The sequence below is a fragment of the Hemitrygon akajei genome, chromosome 29, assembly GCF_048418815.1.
Source record: "Hemitrygon akajei chromosome 29, sHemAka1.3, whole genome shotgun sequence".
In the NCBI taxonomy this organism is placed as follows: Eukaryota; Metazoa; Chordata; class Chondrichthyes; order Myliobatiformes; family Dasyatidae; genus Hemitrygon; species Hemitrygon akajei.
This window is the reverse complement of record NC_133152.1, coordinates 34,273,652-34,295,695: the sequence shown is the minus strand read 5'-3', so window position 1 is coordinate 34,295,695 and position 22,044 is coordinate 34,273,652. Positions and strand designations below refer to the sequence as shown.

General features: G+C 42.6%; 1 protein-coding gene across 10 annotated transcripts in view; it reads right to left on the bottom strand.

Moving 5' to 3' along the window:
* prdm16 (PR domain containing 16) overlaps positions 1-22,044 on the bottom strand; it is a 716,934-nt gene that overhangs the window by 115,455 nt on the left and 579,435 nt on the right. For all 10 annotated transcript variants that reach the window (XM_073032140.1, XM_073032142.1, XM_073032143.1 and 7 more), the window contains exon 3: positions 20,459-20,593. In XM_073032140.1, coding sequence (XP_072888241.1) covers positions 20,459-20,593 — 135 coding nt within the window. The remainder of the gene's footprint in view (positions 1-20,458; positions 20,594-22,044) is intronic.

The window sequence follows — 22,044 nt, the reverse complement described above, 5'->3', positions numbered from 1 at the left end:
TTGGTGAGTGCATAACGTTTACTTCATCTTCAACAAGTGATTTATTCTCCCTCCAGACACTCCAAGTTCAAAGGTCAAAGTACATTTCATTCTTGTGGGCATACTCAACAAATCTACAGAACAGTAACTACAACAGGGTCAGTGAAAGACTGCTCAACTAGGGCATTCAACTAGAGTGCTGAAGACAACAAACAGTGATAAAGCAAGTATAAATTAGTCACATTAAATAATGAGAACATGAGATGAAGAGTCCTTGAAAGTGAGCCCAATGATTGCGGGACCACTTCACTGATGGGGCAAGTGAAGCTGAGTAAAGTTATCCCCTTTTGTTCAAGAGTCTGATGGTTGAGGGGTAGTAACTGTTCTAGTGGAGGTAGTCCTGAGGTTCTTGTACCTTCTATCTGATGGCAGCAGCGAAAAGAGACCATGACCTGGTTGGTGGGGATCCCTGACGATGGATGCTGCTTTCCTATGACAGCGTTTCATGTAGATGTGCCCAGTGGTGGGGAGGGCTTTGCCCTTGACGTACTGGGCCAAATCCCCTACTTTTTGTAGGAATTACTGTCCAATGGCGTTGGTGTTTCCATACCAGGCTCTGGTGCAGCCTCTCCACCACACACACCTCGAGAAGTGATTAGCAGGCTACAAATTAATGAAGTTCATGCAAATGTCACTGCTTCCATGTCTTGTGGTTGGGGAGTCCTTGATAATAGTGCAGTAAGGGTTGAGATTATGAGTAGGTTATTTGTCAATGAGAAAGGAAGTGGCTTATTCATTCTTTGCTTTCTGATTCAGACTGTGGAGACTCCAACTTTCTGAATTACATGCACGCTAAATGTTGAAAATAAATACATTCACAGCTTCAATGTGAAGCAGCCTTAATAAGTAAGTAGTGGATTTAAAACGATTAGGTTCTTCACAAAGAAATCACTTGGAGGTACGAACTCAAACTATTCATGTGATCTTTCATGGAACAAACCAGTGGTAACTAAGTCATGAGGAAATCTTCAAAACCAATTCATTGGGAAACAATGAGCTACTGTGTTGGACATTAATGCTGGTTTTTTTTTGTATTTAATCCTCACATTGTGATCATATTGTACGTTATTGAGAGATTGCTTCAATGTACTAAGAACCCCTAGCACTGCAAAAGAAGACTTAATCACAGAAGTGAAACAGTTTTTTTAATGCAAAGCTTGCCGTCAGTGAAGTTAGAGAAAGTAAGTGCTAAGTTGCAATTAGGACCTAACTTGGTTGATTTTGCAATTCTGTTGTTTGATTTCTGCTCTCTATAGAGTATTATGCTTGTATTTAGTCCATGGTACAGTGGCTGGAGGACTGTTGCTCTCTGAGCCCTGACCAACAGGAAGGTAGTGACCACATAGTGAAATTACTGTGGGAGGCTTTACTTCATTTAAAATGACCACTTCATTTTTCTGCACATTACAACTGCTCACCGCACTTCAAAGCTTAATTTAATGACAAGAAAGCAGCTTGGGATCAGAGAATCTGATAAGACGCTAGAGAAATGGGTTTCTTTGTTTTTCCGAATTTGGGTCGCTGCTGCAGACAAAGCTGCGGCTGAGATTAGGACTCTGCCATGCCGACGTAGTGGAATCGTATCCCAGTTTTCTTACCTATTCAAGAATTCTGAAATTTAAAAAAAAAACAGAAAAAGCTGGAAAACTCAACGTGTCAGGCAGGGCGGCATGGTAGCGTAGTGGTTAGCACAACGCTTTACAGTACCCGCAGCCCAGGTTCAATTCCCGCCGGTGCCTGTGAATATGTTTGTACGTTCTCCCCCGCGACTGCATGGGTTTCCTTCAGGCGCTCCGTTTCCAAAGACGTACCGGTTAATCGGTCATTGTAACTTGTCCCGTGATTAGGCTTGGGTTAAATCGGGGGATCGCTGGGCAGTGCAGCTCAAAGGGCCAGAAGGGCCTATTCTGCACTGCATTTCAACAAATAAACAAATGAAAAAGAATCTGTGAGAAAAAAGCAGAATTAACGTGTCTGACGAAGTGCTGTTGTCCTGAAACGTTAACTGTTACTCCTGAATTAGAAAAATTACCTCTGATTTTCTATTTTCAACATTTCCTGTTTCTCGTCTCAGTTTGGATATGCTTGAAGAAGGGGATCACGGGTGGCACGGTAGCCTAGCGGTTAGCGTAACGCTGTTACAGTATCAGCGACCCAGGTTCAATTCCTGCCGCTGCCTGTAAGGAGTTTGTACGTTCTCCCCGTGACCGCGTGAGTTTCCTCTGGGTGCTCCGGTTTCCTCCCACATTCCAAAGATGCATTAGCAGGTTAATTGGTCACACTGGTGTAATAGGGCAACACAGGCTTATTGGGCCTGAAGGACCCCTACTGTGCTGCATCTCTCTAAATAAAATTAAAATCAAATTTAATTTGTGGAAAGATATTTTGATCTCTTTTTTTTTATTATGGAGTGATGTGAAAGTCACTGGGAAATAGATCTTCAAAGTAGACTCCCAGAAACCAAGGCAGTTAAAGAATTTCTACATTTTGTTTGTATTTGTTGGTTTACAAACAAGTAAATCCTGTAACTGTATGCAAATTCAAATTGCATTATGTAATGATTGCACTGTTTATTTATAGAGAGCTGATACTGTTGTTTGGAATTTCAACAAGTGGTGGGGGGGGGGGGGGGGCCATAGGAGTACAGCACTATTTGGGAATGGATTGTTCACATTTCATAAAGAGAAAAATATTCAAAGGGTCTTTGTGCTACCACTGTATACTGAGACAATAATGGTAACGCAGCACAGCAGTGTAGTGGTTAGCACAAAGCTTTACATTACCAGCGACCCAGGTTCAATGCCTGCTCCTGCCTGTAGGAATTTGAATGTTCTCCCTGTGACTGCCTGGATTTCCTCCAACTGTTCCAGTTTCCTCCAAAGATGTACTGGTTGGTAAGTTAGTTGGTCATTGTCAATTCTCCTGTGATTAGGCAAGGATTAAATCAGGGGGTCACAGGGCATCATAGCTTGAAGGGCCAGAAGGGCCTCAAGAAATAAATAAAACATGGGGGTCAGTTAAAACTCGCCCACTGCATAATGTGAGGAAAGCCAGAAAGTAGGAAAGTAAGGGAAAGAAAAGGAAAGAGGTCAAGGGACCACGTTCTCACACCTTCTAAGTGGCATGGGCTCAGATCAATCAGCCCTACTTGTGTTCTTGGTTGGGGGGGGATGGGATTCAGGAAGTCAAAAAGGGACACTGAAGAACTGGAAAACACACCACACATAACAAATCCCAGAAACTTCATCGGATGCCAGCCAGTTGAACAGTCTCAACCATTGACAAACCTGAGGATTTGTTTAATAGTGAATTGGCTAGGAGAATTGCCAGGAAAGTGCCACGGAGTGTATTGTGGAACAGTTGAACATTACTGACACCAGTGTCTCCCATTGCTCAAGATGGATATTCTCAAGAAATTCCCTGAAGCACAGAATACTTAGAATGATGAAAGATTATTTTACCCAGACACTTATTTGAATGTATTTCTCCAACGAGATTGGGTTGAGAAGCAAAACTCTGGTTTTATGTCCGCATTCGGATTCAGCTCATTACAATGATTGAGATTGCTCTTCTCTCTCTGCCAACTAGTAAAGTCTCTATTGAAATCATCTCTAGGTGGACTCAGTCCAGTTCTTGCTGGCAATAACCCAGAGGAGAAGAGTCGGAACAACTGGCTACTAATTGGCCTTCCCTGTCCACAATAAGAAGGGAAAATAGCTTATGTGAGAAATAGCAGTATTCGAAGGATGTGACGAGATGTTTTCCCCGGCAGAAGCTTAAGGCAGGTTAAAATCGAGGAAGTGGATTTACTCAAGAATTTTTGATAGTAAAATTAATAACTATGAATCACATTGAAGTCCCTTTGAGTAAGTTGTTGAAATAGTTGTTGGTACGATTAAGTTTTTAAATTAGCAATTTCAGTCGATTCTCAAGATAATCACATTTCTCTCTTTCTGAGGTTTGGGATTTTGCCTGCAGTGAACTCATTCTCGGAATATGGTGTTCTGTTTTTTTTTGTGTGATTATTGACTTTCAACACATTAATTTTGTCGGTGCACTGTTGCTACGTTTAAGTAGCTCGTATTGTTTTCTGATCAGAGGGCCCTAGAGATGTGTTAAGATTTGCAAAGGATTCCTGGAAGAATGCCAATATTTCTGCAGAGTCTCGAGGAGCACATCACCTTTTGCAAAGGACCGGCACGTGTGCAGTAATATTTGGACAGGCTCCCTATGTAGGGTATGTCAGTATTTGCTGGGGATTCTTAGGATTGTGCGATTATATGCATAGATTCTGCACAAATAGTAAAAATAATTGTGGTACAAATTTAACATTCCCCAAAGTAAAAGTATTATGTAATAAAACGTTGCATTTTGTGGCAAATAACGTCTCGGCTTTTTAAGCTGCTGATTTTTAAATACGCTTGTCGTCTCTCACACACGTTCCGTATTTTCCTTGTTATAAGGGTAATCAGTAATTTGGTGATGTACAGTTGTTCTTAAGATACAATTTTGCATGTTCAGTGTGAATGCATCAAACTTGGTATCTTGTTATTCTTTGATCAGTAGCAGATGAGACACTGCATGCATTTACTCTGCTATATAGAAGCTTATGAGAAACAGATGCCACTTTATGTCATGTTACACATGAGATCATGTTCTGATACTTTGAGACCATGCATGCTAAGGAGAGTATTATAAGAGTGATGGAATTGCTTGTTCTTTTTGCACAGAGAAACATTTGTCCCTCCTATTCATCTGTTCTGACTTCCAACTTGGTCTTTTAAAGACACCTCACTCCTCTTGCTCGATCCCTCTGGCTCCATCTCTGGAGACAAATTGTCAAGCGACATCTTTTATAAAACCTCCCAATTACCACAGTTATCTAGACTATACCTCTTCCCTCCCTGTTTCCGTAATAATGCTTTTCCTTTTTCCCTGTCTTTTCCGCGTCTGTTCCCAGGATGATGTTTTCCTTTCCAGGATATCAGAGATGTCCTCCTCCTTCAAAGAACAGGGTTTCGCTTCCTCCACCATTGACGCTGCCCTCACCTGCACCTTCTCCATTTCCTGGACATCCACGGTCACCCCATCTTGGCGCTGCCTTAACAGTGATAGAGTTTATTTTGAGCTTACCGACCACCCCATGAGCCTCTGCATTATTCTCTGCAACGTCTGCCATCTCTAAAGGGATCCTACCACTAAACATATATTTACCTTCCCTCCCCCCCCCCCACCGCCTCCGCTTTTTACTCCCTCCATGATTCTCTTGTCCATTCATCCCTCCCGGCACTTATCCCTGAAGCAGCCCAAATGCTACACCTGCCCATACACCTCCTCACTCACCTCCATTCAGGACCCCAAACAGTCCTTCCAGGTGAGGCAACACTCCACCTGCGGAACTCCTGGGGTCAGCTATTGTTTCCAGTGGTCCCAATGCGGCTTCCTCTACATGGGTGAGGCCCATTGTAAATTGGTGCACCACTTCGCCGAGCACCTCCACTCCATCTGCCTAGAGCAGAAATTCCCAATGGCCAAACATTTCAGTTCCGATTCCCATTCCCATTCTGACACGTCAGTCCATCTTAAGCTCCGAGGCCACCCTCAGGGTGGAGTTGCAGCACCTTATATTCTGTTTGGGTGGTTTCCAACCTGATGACATGAACATCAATTTCTCCTTCTGATCAAAAAATGATCCTCCCCTCTATCCTCCACTCTGACCTCTTACCTCTTCTCATCTGCCTATCATGATGCGCGTCCTTCTCCCCTTTCTCCATTGGTCACTCTCCTCTCTTATCAGATTCCTTCCTCTCCAGCCCTTTATCTTTTCTACCAACCTGGCCTCACCTGTCACTTTCTAGCTAGTCCTCCTTGCTCTCCCCACACCTTTTTATTCTGACATTTTTCCCCTTCCTTTCCAGACGTGAGGAAGGGCCTCAGCCCGAAACGTCGACTGTTCATTTCCATGGATGCTGCCTGACCTGCTGAGTTCCTCTGGCATCTTGTGTGTGTTGCCTTGGTCTTTTCCGTTCAACTTTAACCATGTTAGCATTTGCTAAGTTCTCACCTCACATGCCACTAAGATCACTAAGACAGGTGCCTTTCCATTTTATACCAAAGAAGAAAACCCACCCTCCATTTTCTGAAGCTTTCACCTATCCTCATCATATTTAGTGATTTCATCACATTTCATCATATTCAAGCCACAGTACACTGAATTCAAAACCTTTTTCCTTAATTAGATACTTATAGATCCATCCATTTTAAATCTGCAGCCTGATTATGCTCTTTGCCTTTCTAACTTGGGTTGGTTTTGCATTTCTACATTCCCTATTACAGGTAGCAGAAACTTTAGCCACATCAGCTTCACTCTCTGCTAACTGGCATTACTCTTGAATGTACCTCCCACTCTTGCCTTGAGCCCATAGGTTTAGGCTAACACCCCAGCACAGAACCTGAAGGATGCTGTCCATTAGATGTGAAGTTAAACCGTGCCCTAACTGCTCTTTCAAAAGGGTGCGAAAGATCCTTTGGTGGTATTTTAAAGCAGAACAAGGGAATTTTCCATGGCTATAGTTTACCTCAATAGCAAGGAAACGTTCTTCTCGCTCCTGAAGCATCCATCTACACATTTACTTTATTTATTTACTTACTTACTTATTGAGATACAGCACGGAATAGGCCCTCCTGGGCCTTCAAGTCTCTCCACCCTGCAAATCCCCCGATTTAGTCCTTGTCAAATCACAGGGACAATTTACAATCTACCAACCAGTATGTCTTTGGACTGTGGGAGGAAACTGGAGCACCCAGAGGAAGCGGGGAGATCGTACAAACTCCTTACAGGTAGCGGCAGGAATGCATAACTAGGTAAATAGATGTAGACTGGGAGCGGGGGGGGGGGGGGTGCAATGTTTGGTGCTGCTACTTTGCAGCTCCAGAGACTGAGGTTCATTCATGACCTCCAGCGCTGTCTGTTTCGACTTTGCAAGTTCTCCTCTTGACTTCCTGGATCTCCAGCAGGTGCACTGGTTTCCCTCCTGCTTCCAAATACATGTTGGTTCGTTGGTTAATTCGCGCTCCCATGAGAGATGGGGAATTGGTGGGGGTGGGGGGGGGGGTGGAACATTAATGGTGATATTGGATGAAAGCTAGGTTGAAGCAGATACTTGCTTAGTGGTTAGTGTGGATATAACGGACCAGGAGGCGTATATCTGTGTGTATTGTACAATAGGTTGAAAATTTACATCTCCATACACAGTTACAGATCCATTTGAAGTGCTTGAATCCCTAACCTCCGAGATCTCCTCAAAAGAAGTATCTATCCCAGGCACATGCTCCTCTGTAGATGAGCTCCTTTTGTAGGATGTTTGTCATAGCCTGGTTTCATAACTAAGTCTGTCATAAGCTAGTCATGGTTTCCTGTGCTTCCTGACATGTGTGATGGCCCCATCACAGCAAACATCCTGTTAGCTCACATCTATGTACTTGATCACTATCTTTTAAGACCCAACAAACATTGGAGCAGAACTTGGCCCATCAAGTCTGCTCCACCATTCAATCATGGCTGATTTACTTTCCCTCTCAACCCCATTCTCCTGCATTGCCTTTTTGGGTATCATGTTCACGTATTAATTGATCCCCACACCTCGTGCTTGTGATTTGCTAATTTCCGATCTATAGGTCTGTGTACTCGTAAGGTCAGCCATGTATTACCGGGACTGCAGATAAACACTGTACCTTCCTCCACAGTTCTCTTCTGTGGCACCCCGTGAATCCTATTTATCAATCATGAATTGGTCGGCACTTGGTGCTTTGTACTTGAAATATCAATAGATGGTGTTTGGCTGGAGTGGAGTCAGGAACCTGTGAGTCTTACTTCTAATTACCATCCTTATTCTTTATTTTGGATGGCTGGATGGAGATATTTCTCTACCAAAGGAGGTGTAAGGTGCTCCTGCCCTCCACTAGCCTGCAGGTCACCTTGGGCAAGGTGCAGCAATCCCCCCCCCCCCGACCCCTGATCAGGGTCACGTTTCTCGGAGTGGGTGGTGAATGGTCGTATGAGCAGCTGGTGTATATCACAAGTTCTGGTTATGCGACCAATGACGCCAGGTGGACAAACTCTGAAGAGGATTGGTAATGCCTGGGGTCACCCATCTTGTAAAGACACTGTCCAGAAGAAGGCACTTTTGGAGAAAAATTTGCCAAGATCAATCACGGTCGAGGTCCACGACATACGACATGGCACAGACTGAATAAACGAATCCTTTATTTAACTTAAGCAAGGACTATCCATAGACCTACTTCAAAGGAATATTTAAACAGATAGATCTGACAAATCTCTTTAACTGCTACCAAAAATATCAACCACTTGCAACTGAAAATTGTCCTCTTCTACGTTAATGATTGTGTAGCTCTGAGGCAAACATTTCAGCACATCTTTTTGAGAATTCTGGTTTGCCATGAAGTACCCAGTTGTGATAGAAGGAAGGCCCATTGTTCTGGTCACATAAGAATGATTGTCTCTAATCCAAAAGCTGTAATCAATAGATTATGCTTCATGACAAGAGTGGAAATGCTGCTGATCAAAAAACATCTGAAATATAGTAACCCCCAAAATGATAGTTAGAGCCTCTTCCTTGATCTGGGTGTAGATTTATGTATTTATTTATTGAGATACAGCTTAGGATAGGCCCTTCTGGCCCTTTGAACTGCTTCACCCGGTGACACCACCCCCCCACCCCAGTACAACCCTAGCATTGGATAACTTACAATGACCAATTAACCTACTAACCATTACATCTTTGAACTGTGGGAGGAAACTGGAGCACCATGTGGTCACAGGGAGAATGCATAAGAAGTCCTTATGGCCACCGGTGGGAAATGAATCTGGGCCGCTGGTAAAGTGTTGTGCTAACCGCTACGCTACCGTTCTCAATGAAGGTGGTGGTCCAGGAAGCACGTGGAATTGAACCCAGTTGCTGCTACTGTAAAGCGTTGTGCTAACCACTATGCTACCGTTCTCAGTGGAGCTGCGGGTCCAGGAAGCACACATGCTTTATAACAAAGACAGAGCTGCCCCCTGTGCAACATCCTATGACTCAATGAGTTGGTCAAGCTTGATAGAGACTTTGAGAAGTACTGAAGCATTTCAAGGAAGGACTTAAGCTCAGCCATGTTGATGGCCTTGCAGACACCACCTTCTCTGCTTAATCTTGCTGATTTCTTCAAGTCAGTGATCTGATTGCCTGAGCATACACTTGTTCCATCTCCCTCAGACATCGTTCTTTTGAGCTTCTCCAAGCACCCTCAGATGTTCCCCTGTTTATGGTGATAAGCGTATCATCCTGATTGCATAGAAATCTCAGAATCTTTTGCGGCATTTTGAATGTCACCAAATGAAAAATCCATCGGGCTTACTGAACTCCATATGGTAGCTTGGTTCAGGTAAGCAATCTCTTTTGTGTTTTAATCGTCAGGTGGTTCTAACTTCTGGAGACCACATTTAACGAGGTGAAGGCATGACAGAATTCAAGCTGGCTAAAGTACTGACAGCATACAAATTCACAATTAATCTTTGCAAAGTTGGCAGCAGATACTGCTCACTATTAATGGTTCTGTTTTAAGCATATTCTGTTTTTTCTTAACCTAGGTATTTCCTCAAGATTGAGGATAACTGACTTCCTCTCCAATTTATGGGTTCTGATGTGACTCATGAGGCCAACGTGGGAACTGCAGATAACAGCTGAAGGGTGGATGGGCGGATAGATTTTGAATGGTTTGTTCCTCCTGACGTTCTGCAGCGGCATCAAACTTCTCAATATCATTGATTTTCCATTTAGAATTGTCTGGAGATTTTTAGGAGCCAGTGGGAAAATTGTGTTTCTTCACGGAGGCTTTGAGAACATCCTTGAATCTTTTCCTCTTGAATCCCTGGTAATCTCTTCCCATAGCAGTGCTCAAAGAGGGTTTGTATCAGGCATTTGAATAATGTTGCCTGCCCAGCACAGGTATAACTAGGTCTTCAAAACAGGATTTTTACATGGGAGGGGACAATGATGCTGGCTTGTTCATCTTTGTATTTGTAGGATTTTATGAAGCAAGCTGCGAGGGGAGTAATATTGACACCCTTGTCTAACCAGCTTCTCCTCCAATCTACTTTATGGGCATTAAGTACCAGCACTACCCAATATTAAATGGGATTAAATCACAAGCATTTGTAAGTCTGAGTATTATGGTCAACAATACCACTGCAAGAACTGACGAAGAGATTGTCTTACTGTAGTTAAAGCTTCTCAAGGCCTTCAGGTGCTGAGTCAATGCAATGTTCACTACCCAGTACTTTCTCATCCGTTTAAGTAATCTCAAGCAAAAGACCACAATCACTGGCAGATTTCCCTGCATTCTCTCACTCTCGATGTTACATTAACCATTTCCTGAGAAGTGCAACGCCTCAACAGGGTGAAACTGTGGAACAATTTTTTGCTTGAATAGATGGTTATTTGTTGTAACTATGGTCTTATGATCAATATAGTGCTGTGCGTCTGTTTCCGTGGCAGGAAATACACCATTAATTCTTGTAGTTGCCCTGCGTGTCTGTAGAATTCCTGTCTGTGTTGTATGTCGTATGCCCCCCCACCCTCACCCCGTGACAGATCTTCATTTCAGTTGCACTTATCCCCTTCAAATTATTATCACCGACAAATGTCCCACCACCGTTGTTTTTTTACTCCACACAACCCAGTTCCATCAATAAAGAAGATGTCATTACCAATATCATCTTTTACAATTGCTTAATGTATACAATCTAGAATTTCATCCAAATCTCCCTCATACTCTTCAGCAACATTTCACATGGGTGCCAGCCTGCTGGCTCCATAAAATGTAGTATCTACACCTTAAATAGTTTTTCCATAATTTTGTCATTAACCAGGCTGCACAGTCAGTGATTATGGAATGGTCAATGTCATCTAGAGATTGCTCCCATTTGCTATAGTTTTTAGCATGGCCAAATATATGCCAACCGCTTTCGCTAGACCCTGAATATGCCAAACTTGCAGCCCTCAAAAATTGCCAACAAAATCAAATTACACAATACCTTCAGGCTTTCAGCGTAGCCCATTGAGGCGGCTCATCTGTAGTTCCTATACTGAAGAGCCTCACCAACTTACTGCCAGCAAAAATACATCATCTTTCTCTTCTCACCCCGCCATGCTTCTTTGTTCTGTGTTATCTCCGGGAATTTCAACAACGTTGGTCAGCCTAAGGAACAACTTTATACTTTCCACTGCAGGAGAAATAGCTGAGTCCAAACACATTTATTGGAGTCACTGATGCATCTGGCACTTCCACTACCTCCCCTTCACATTGGTCCATTCTAAGAATGCCCTCTGTTCCCCTCACGCACAAACACTGTTCTGCTATTCCCTCAAACACTGACATAGTTTTCTTTATAAATCTGCTTCCATGAGCAAATAAACCCAACATATCAGTACATCGTGGGTAAAGCCCCCCCCCCCAACGACTGAGCACATCTATGTGAAATGCTAGAAAGCAGAATCCATCATCGAAGATCCTCACCACCCAGGCCATGCTCTTTTCTTGCTGCTGCCATCAGGCAGAAGGTACAAGGGCCTCAGGACTCACACCACCAGCTTCAAGAACGGTTACTACCCCTCAACCATCAGGCTTTTGAACGAAAGGTTCTGCACTCATCTATCGAGATGTTTCCACAACTAATGATCACACTTGGAGGACTCTTTTTCTTGTTACTTCATATTCTCGTCATTTATTGCCATTTATTTATATTCATACTTGCACAGTTTGTTGTCTTCCACGCTCTATGTGGTCTTCCACTGCTATAATTACTATCCTATAGGTTGCAAAGTATGCCCGCAGTAAAAAGAATCTCAGGGTTGTACATGGTGACATATGTACTCTGATAATAAAATTTACTTTGAACTTTGAACAGAGGTGGAGCTGTAACCAGAACTTCCTTTATTGCAGGCAGAAACTCTCAGAGAACAGCAGTGCTTGGTGCAATAGTGTATGAAAACCCTACTGCACTATATACTCAGTTCATAAAAATACTGTCAGAGACTGCAATTCCCATTCTGTTCTTTGTGGTGAGTTGCTGCCTTAAAACATCATGAACGTTTCATAGCACTTCAAAGAGAAAACAGATGCGGACCTCTGCGAATTAAAAGCCATCATTGCTCTAGAGTCGAGATGAAAACTATATTTAAATCTTTCTGGGGGGGGGGGTCCCCTGGGAACCTACACACTCTCCTAGATTTCAAGCAAATACTGGTGCAAACTGGGGGTTTTTTTTGGAAACATTAATATCCACCGGGAATTCCCCATACACTAATAGTCTATGGAACTCCTGTTTCCATCCACTGAAATGCAGTCCCCAATGGAAAGCACTGTTGTCACAGCTGAAAACACACATGAATAAATCAACAACTACAGATTCTAATGATCTGGCAGATTATCTGAAGGGACATTGGCAAAAAGTTCCATGGTCCATGCACCTTACTTGACCACTTATTTCTGCTTAAGGGATGCTTATCCATTCCAGATATTTTTAGTACATGGGATTGTTCGGATCCCGCCTTCTGCTCAATCTCCTATTGATAGGCTCAGCAAAACCTGTAACTGAGTTACTATTGAAGTGGACCTGATTCACAAGAGCAACTTGCATTCATATAGCACTAACAACGCAAAGCGCCCACGGTCACCTCGGAGTTATTTAATGCAGGTATGAGAATATTAAACATTTTGAGATGTTGGAATCTTTGCATGGATCATCAAGAAGATGCGTTTCAAAACGTCTTGGTTTAAAATCACTTGATTAAAATGCAAATTGCGAGTGACTCACAATACAAACTAGACCAGAAAGTCCAGACGCTTTTTTTTTTGGCTAGGGAATCATCTTAGCTGTAATGCAATTTAAGCAAATGTTGGTAATTCAAGACCAAGATTTCCCCTCGTTGAATAAGCACTTTAAAAGTCTGTTTGACTGAATATTAAAGTATGATGTCGTGGTCTCAGGCCCTCTGGATGTGCAGTGTGAATTTGAAGGCTCTGATCTTTATAGTTCTCAGTTATCAATCATTCGGAGCTGACAGCTACCTCGCACACAGACCCATTCATAGCTTCCAGCTGGCTGGCCCTCGAGAACCCCTCACTTCTGAAGAGCACCCAGATCCTCCGCAGTTTTCCAGCAGATGTTACATTCATCATTGTCACTGGATTACATCGACTCCTTGTCGTCTGGCCGAGGGATATAAAGTGACGATTAACGTACGTTTGCAAGTGCGTTTGTTGTCCGGGGTTTATTACGGGGCAACATATTTGCTGTCGTGTGTTCGGCCACGGAATTACTGAGACTCAGGGATTCAGATGATGTCAAAACGATGGAGACAATAACCGCTAACTGATATCAAATTAACCCTTTGAAGCTATTAGTTACTATTGATGGCGTTATCCTGAAAGTTCTTAACGCGCGGAAGTTCAATATCCCTTTCCGTCTTTTGATTACAGCTGTTCGCCCATTCTAAACTTAAGCCGTTTAAGACCTTGCTAAGTTAATGAGTGGCTGACTTTCATACCAAGTTTTTATAAGAAACTCCCCACAACAAGTTTTCAGCTGGTGGTTACTGACGGAATTACGTTCCTTTCATTCCACCCCGGTTCCCACTCCCCCAGACAGATCTCACTAGAAATTCACCTTCATCACAGACTGCGGGACAACACCTATTATTCCGCAAGACACTGCCATCAATCGCCCGCGCACTGGAACCCATAGTGAGAAAGACGGTACCCGCTTGCTTACAGGCGTGGCTGAACTGACTCCAACCAAGAGCCTTACCCGAATAAAGTTCGAGTGACGGTAGCTCTGGGACGCCAGCACTCTGCCGCTTTAAATTGCTTTACTGGGCTGCCTTGTTGACGAGTTCTGTTTTTGGCAGCACATTCCAGCGTGAAATCAGGTTCCCTCTCCCCCTTAAATCTTACACAAATAATACAATTCCCTGTGACGAAGTCTTAATAGGTTTGGAATCCTCTGGGATGCTTTCCTATGGATTTTCATAATTTTCAAATCGCAGGTTCTATTCAAAGTAGCGCACGTTTGCAAAGTCCCAATGTAATATCCTGTGAGTAGTGATTTAGAAACCCCGCAAATGAGCCGGTTCACAGAAGCACTGCTTACAGCCGCGTTTCGTTCCCTTAAAAGAACGATTAGCAGAGGCATTAGGAACACAATAGCCCAGCTGAGAAAAGACCTGGAGATTGCTGTTGGGTTTTAAAGAGTCTCATTAAAAAGGTAATGGAAATAGGTGGGCTTAGGAAGGAATTCTGGAGCTGGGCTGGATGTGGGAGGGCAGCTGAAGACATGGTTATCAAGGAGAGCGGTAGCAGGAGGTGAGTGGGCAGGCCAAACGGCCAGAGAATGGAGCTGGATCAAGGTGGACATTTCATAAGTAAGCTGTGTCTGGGGAACATCAAATATTAAGTGCAAGACCTGTAGGGTTAACTTTCTCCTCTGTGGTGCTTGATGGACGGGTGTTCCCAACGGTTTCTACTTTCCAATGCTGAATTACTCTTTATTCTATATCAAATTTAAATGGAAGGAGCAACACACACACAGAACGTAAACATGAGAAACTCTACAGATGCTGGAAGTCCAAAGCCACGCACACAAAACGTTGGAGGAACTCAGCAGGTCGGGCAGCGTCCACGGAGAGGAATGAAGAGCTGAGGCCCTGACCGATGAAGGGTCCTGGCCCAAAACATCGGCTCTTTATTCCTCTTCTGTAGATGCTGCCTGACCTGCTGAGTTCCTCCAGCATTTTGTGTGTGGATTTCCAGCATCTTCAGAATCTCTTGCGTAAATGAAAGGAGCATTGTACTGTGGAGAGAAGCGAAGTGCCATTTTCGAAATCACAAGCCCGGATTCTGCAACGTTTATGCAAGTCTTACAGTTCGACCTAATGCAAAACAAAAGACTCAGCAGAAGTTGGATCTCAGGACGCATGTTCCTCTGCTCCTATGTTTCCGGCATTTTCTGCCCTTGCCATTCATCTGGATTTCCATCCATGGATTTCCCCTTGTGCTCTGATATCAAATTCATGTACTTGGTGATGGATAAAAATGCCCCCAGCTGCCTAGCCAAATTAGCAATCACTGCATCTACAGCCAGGGGGTTTGTCCATTTAGAATGGAGATCAGGAGGACGTTTTTTAGCTAGAGATTGCTGAACCTATGGAATTCATTGCCATAGGTGGTTGTGAAGTCTAAATCATTGGGTGTATTTAAGATGGAGGTTGATAGATTCTTAATTAGTCAGTGCATGAAAGGGTATGGGGAGAAAGCAGGAGATCGGGGCCGAAAGGGAAATGGATCAAGAGCAGACTTGATGTGCCAAGTGGCTTTATTCTGCTCCTATATCTGATGGTCTTATAGGAGGGGAGAAAAAGGATCAACCATGATTGAATGACGGAGCAGACTCAATGGGCCAAATGACCTAAATATGCTCCTTTGTCATAAGGTCTATTGCACTTAACCAGTTATTCACTGGTTAAATAGGAGTGTAAGTGGAATTGTTTGCCCTAATGGACACATTTAGTTTTACACACACAAAATGGTGGAGGAGCTCAGCAGGAACCCAGCAACCTGATGGGTCTCAACCCAAAAGGTTGACAATTCGTGCCTCTCCATTGATGCGGCCTGTCCTGCTGAATTCCTCCAGCACTGTGTTCCTCTAGATTTCCAGCATCTGCACGATCTCTTGTGTTTACACTTAGTTTTACACCAGTTGTTTTATTAGTAGGGCAGTGATGCTACCAATCTGCAGCCATGGTTTACAAAATACTCCGTGTGTCCTGATATTAACATAGAAATGGCAGAACACTAATGGTAGATAAATAAAAACATAACTCCAATGATCCATTATGGATTCTATGAGGTCTACAAATCCCAGCTGAAAACAAAAGATTTTTTAACAGAATTTGTTGGCTGGAATCCCAGATGAACTCAATGCCTTTTACTCTTGCTTTGACCATCAAAATATGAGGCACCTTCACGAACTGCCATAGTCCCTGATTATCAGGGTGATTTCAGTCTTTGGGGCTGATGTGAGAGCATCCCTCAAGAAGCCAAACCCACAGAGAGCATCTAGCCAGATGGAGTACCTGGCCAAGTACTAAAGACCTGTGCTGATCAACTGGCTGAAGTGTTCACCAATAGCTTTAACCTCTTGCTTTTGCAATCTAAGGTACCCACCTGCTTCAAACAGACTTCAATTATACCAGTGCATAAAAAGAACATGGTAACCTGCCTCAATGACTGTTCAATTGGCTTATATCCACTGTGATGAAGTGTTTTGAGAGGTTGGCGATGAAACATATCAACTCCTGCCTGAAAACTGACTTGGATGCACAACAATTTGCCTACTGTTACAACAGGTTAACAGCAAATGCCATTTTTTTGGCCCTCCACTCAACCTTAGAATATCTGGATAATGAAGATGCATACATCAAGATGCTCTCCATTGACTGCAGCTCAGCATTCAATATTATCATCCCCTCAAAACTAATCAATAAGTTCCAAGACCTAGGTGTCCAAACCTCCTTGTGCAACTGGATCCTTGATTTCTTCACTTGCTGACCCCAGTCAGTTCGAATTGGCAACAATATCTCCTCCACAATTTCCATCAGCACAGGTGCACCACAAGGCTGTGTGCTTAGCCCCCTGCTCTAGTCATTTAATACTAATGTCTGTGAGGCTAAGCACAGCTCCAAGACCATATTTAAGTTTGCTGATGACACCACTGTCGTTGGCCAAATCAAAGGTGGTGATGAATCAGCATGTAAGAGGGAGATTGAAAATCTGATCAAATGGCGCCACAAGAACTTCTTCAGGTGGAGGAAACCAGATGTCTATGAGCCAGTCCTCATCAGGGGATCAGAAGTGGAGAGTGTCAGAAACTTTACATTCCTTGGTGTTATCATTTCAGGGGACCTGTCCTGGGCCCTGCACGTAAGTGCCATAACAAAGAAAGCACAACAGTGCCTTTACTTTCTTAGAAGTTTGCAAAGATTCGGCAATTCATCTAAAATTTTGACCATTTTCTATAGATGTGTGGTGGACAGTGTATTAATTGGTTGCATATTGGCCTTTTAACACCAATGCCTTTGAATGGAAAAGCCTACAAGAAGTAGTGGATACAGCCCAGGCCATCCAGGGAAAAGCCCTCCCCAACTTTGAGCACATCTATATGGAGTGCTGTTGTAGGAAAGCAGCATCCATCATCAAGGACCCCCCACCACACAGGTCATGCTCTCTTCTTGGTGCTGCAGGAACCTTAGGACCCGCACCACTAAGTTGAGGGACAGTTGTTACCCCTCAACCATCAGGCTCTTGAACCAGAGTTGATAACTTCACTCACCCCATCACTGAACTGTTCCCCATGTTCCTTTGGACCTATGAACCAGTGGACTCATTTTCAAGGACTCTTCATCTCATGTTCTCAATATTGATGGGCTTATTTATTTATTTAATTTTTATTTTTATTTCTTTTCTTTTTGTTTTTGCACAGTTAGTTGCCTTTTGCACGTTGATTGTTTATCTGTTCTGGTGGGAGCGGTTTTCATTGATTCTGTTGTGTTTCTTCTATTTACTGTGAATGCTTGCAATAAAATCACTCTCAGGGTTGTATGCGGTGACATTCATGTACTTCGATAATAAATTTAAGGTGCTGGTGGAATGCCACTTTTACACTACATCATAGCTGTTGACTTTGAGGAGGAGTAAATGCAGGTGGGTTTTAAAATCATTATTCTCTTAAACTCTTCAGTTTCTCAACAGGCGGTGAGATTAAAATTGCTCCCAAATGCTGTCCAAGCCACTTTATCTTCTGCAATAGTACATAGTCAAGAGACTGGAAAGCCAGTTCTGAAGTTTAAATCTATAGTTCCTAATAAACTTCTGCAACTCAGTTGTGATGCATAATTTATCCTCCAATGAGAGACCGGTACTTAAAATGACGTTTCAACCCCTGAAAATTCTGTCAACTCAATATCACCGAATCACAATGTGACTAGCAACAGAATTTTTGTTTAGAGATACGGAGCAAACCAGGCCTTTCCGGCCCAAGAGCTACACTGCCTAGGAGCCCAGCTAAGTAACTTCAGCCTAATCACAGGAAATTGTTGCAGTGATCAATTAACTGAGCAATCAGTCCGTCCTTGGATTGTGAGAGGAAAGCAGGGCACCCAGAGGAACCCCACACAGTCATGGGGAGAACAGATGATGCTGAAATTGAACTCCGAACTCTGATGCCTTGAGCTGTAATAACATTATGCACTATAAGCCAGCATCTGGAACCTGCAAGTTGTCATTGGACATCTGTTTGAAGATTATTGTTCTATATTTCCCATCAAGAAGGTCTCACTGAAACTACATTGGTAGTAGGGGACAAGGCTGATGACGCAGTCCCAGAACACTGTCTAGGGGTTGCACATTTCAGAATCAGATTTAATATCGCCGGTACATGTCATGAAATTTGCAGTTTTGTGGCAACAGTACATTGCGATACATAACTAAAAAGCTATAAATTACAATAGGACGTGTGTATATAAGATTAAATTAAGTAAGTAGTGCAAGAATAGAGCAAAAAAAATAGAGAAGTAGTGCTCATGGGTTCATTGTTCATTCAGAAACCTGATGGCGGAGGGGAGGAAGCTGTTGCTGAATCATTGAGTGTGTCTTTTCAGGCTCCTGTACCCCCTCCTTGATGGTAGCAATGAGAAGAGGGCATGTCCTGAATGGTGAAGGTCCTTAATGATGTCTGCCATCTTTTTGAGGTATGACATTTTGAAGTTGCCCTCGATGCTGGGGAGACTTGTGCCCATGATGAAGCTGATTGAGTTTACAACTTTCTGCAGCTTTTCCAATTCTGTGCAGTGGCCCCTCCATGTCAGATGGTGATGCAACCAGTTAGAATGTTTTCCGTGGTACAACTGCAGAAATTTGTGGGAGCCTTTGATGGCACACCAAGTCTCCTCAAACTCCTAATGAAATACAGCCGCTGTCATGCCTTCTTTGTAGTTGCATCGATATGTTGGACCCAGGATAGATCTTCAGAGATGTTAACACCCAGGAACTTGAAAATGCTCACCCTTTCCACTGCTAATCCCTCTAAGAGGACTGGTGTGTTTCCTCGACTTACCCTGCCAGAAGTCCAAAATCAATTCCTTGGTCTTCCTGATGTTGAGTACAAAGTTGTTGTTGAGACACCACTCAACCAGCTGATCTAGCTCACTTCCGTATGCCTCCTCAGCACCATTAAATTCTGCCAACAATCATAAGCTTAACTAAACGTATTTCTTCATGTAGCATCATTTCCATTTACCAAAGGATTGCCAATTTATGAGATGCCAACGACTGGCAAATCCATAGATGGCTTTTGAGCTGTGCCTAGTCACACAGTCACAGGTGTAGAGGGAGTAGAGAGGTGGGTTCATCATGCATGCTTGAGGTGTGCCGGTGAGGAGATGTTACTTCCAATCTGCACTGACTGTAGACTTCCAGTGAGTAAGTCAAGCATCCAGTTGCAGAGGGAGATACAGAGGACCAGGTTTTGGAACTCATAGATTAGAACTGAGGGTATGATTGCATTGAACGCTGAGCTATGATCAATAAACACCAACTTGAGATAAGTATTGCCGTTGTCCAGGTGATCCAAGACCAAGTGGAGAGTAAGTGAGATTGCATCCAAGTAGACCTACTATGGCAATAAGCAAAATGCAGCAGGTCCAGGGACATAAGGTGCAACATTTTTACACCAAGATGTGAGCATCAGAAAAGAAACATCTCATAAGCTGACAATCCTTTGGTAAATGGAAATGGTGCTTTGTTAAGAATTATGTTTAATTAGATTTATGATTGCACAGGCAGTTCTTTCTTATAATCTATGGAATGTTTGTTGTTTATTCCCATGTTGATATTGCAAAAGGAAGAGTGAATACTCTGCTTTTAAATAAGCCTTTCTTTGCACCAGCTGCCTCATGACTTTCAAACCCAAGTGTAGGCTTACAAATGAATTTAAAAGCTATTTACATAAGATGTTCCAGTCAGCCCTATTTTACAGCAGGGCTTCTCTCTCAGGTTGACTAACACACAACATATAATACAAAAAAAACATACATTAACCAAGCATGTTTTGGCATTTTAACACTGCTAACTTCCAGCTCTTTGTGGTGTTGCAACATTCAATCTTTCCTTTAATATGTCTGATGCTGTATTTTCATTGTGAAATTCTTTCCAGACAATTGCACCTAGCTTTGTACATGGAGTTCGATCAAAAGGCATCGCTTCACAACAGGATTCTGGTATCAGTTCCATGAAGACAACTCACCTGGTCATTAATCTGACACGCTACTAAATTTTGCTGGTTGTAGGAGTGTGCTGAACGTATGTACTTTAGCCAGTTCCCGCTTCCAGCCTGGTTTGCATCAATGCAGAATTTTATATTCCCCAGCTCATCAACAATCTGAAAAATAGCAGAACAGAACATTTGTACCATCTATATATTGCAGTCAGTAAACCAGCTATTTCTTCATTCTGTACGGAGAAACTGTAATCACAATTTAAAAAAATAAGTATTAAAATGCTAGAAAATTATAAAGGGTCCCATAGGACTGTACATATTAATCTTTTGGGTGTAGACCCCAAAGAAGCAAGTGAGATGCAGAGTTGCCACACAACTTATTAAGGCGTCTTCATTATCTACACCAAACGATGGATCTGCTATGTGACTTCAATATATTCCATTTTTGTTGTAACTCTGTAATCTGTAAACTCAAACTTTAACAAAATTGATATCAATAATATCAGAAGAAGGGTCATGACCCGAAACATCAACTGTTTATTTATTTCCATTGATGCTGCCTGACCTGCTAAGTTCCTCCAGCATTTTGTGTGTGCTGCTTCATATAATTAAAGATGTTTTCTCCCTTTGGTACAACAAATAAGAACAGGGAGTTTCCATGGAAGATAATTTGTTAAATGATAACTTAAGTTACAGAATTAAAGGTCATTAAACGTCAGCCAATTTTTATTGGATCTCGCTCCAGTTTCATTGTCCCATTGTAATTTGTGACACCTTTATATTCTGGGGTTCTAGTCTCCAAGCAAGGCCTAATCTGCAAGTCCACAGCAGACACGATTGAAGAGAAAAACTTACCCTACCTAATTAAAAGATTTTTTTTCAAGTTTTCACACCATTGCCACAAGCTTTAGCTCAATAACAAGTGTTTTTGCTATTCTAAAGCACCATGCTTTCACTTGCTATTTGTCTTTTCTCACCTCCTGTGGGGTTCCTTGGGTGCTAGCTGTCTAAGTAGGTTTTCTTAAAGCATAAGATTTAGAAGCAAATGTTTCTATATAAAACCATAAGACATAGGAGCAGAATTAGGTCATTTGGTCCATCGAGTTTGCTTTGCCATTTAAACATGATTGATTTATTATCCCTCTGAACCCCATTCTCCTGCCTTCTTCTTGTAACATTTGGCACCTTTACTAATCAAGAGCCTATCAATCTCTGCTTTAAAGATACTCAATGACTTGGCTTCCACAGCCGTCTGTGACAACGTCACTTCCAGTGAAAGCATCCCCGCATCTATCCTGCAAGCCCCATACAACTTCTGAATGTTTCAGGAAATTCTGAACAACCTGATAAGATCCAGCACTCTTATTCAACTTGTAGCTAAGGCATGGACCAAACCAGAGATCAAAACTTTCTGCTTCCTTGCCTGAATATTCATAGCTAATTCTAAGTAAGATGCTTTTATATGCTCTAAGCAGATAGCTTGGCACAGTCAGTCCATAGGGTTAAATTTTCACATTCAGCTTCAACTGATGAAACACTATATAGCAGAATCTATTGTGAACAGAACTCCTCTTCTTTGGAATATGAATACCTTAATTAGTAAAGGAATTTTT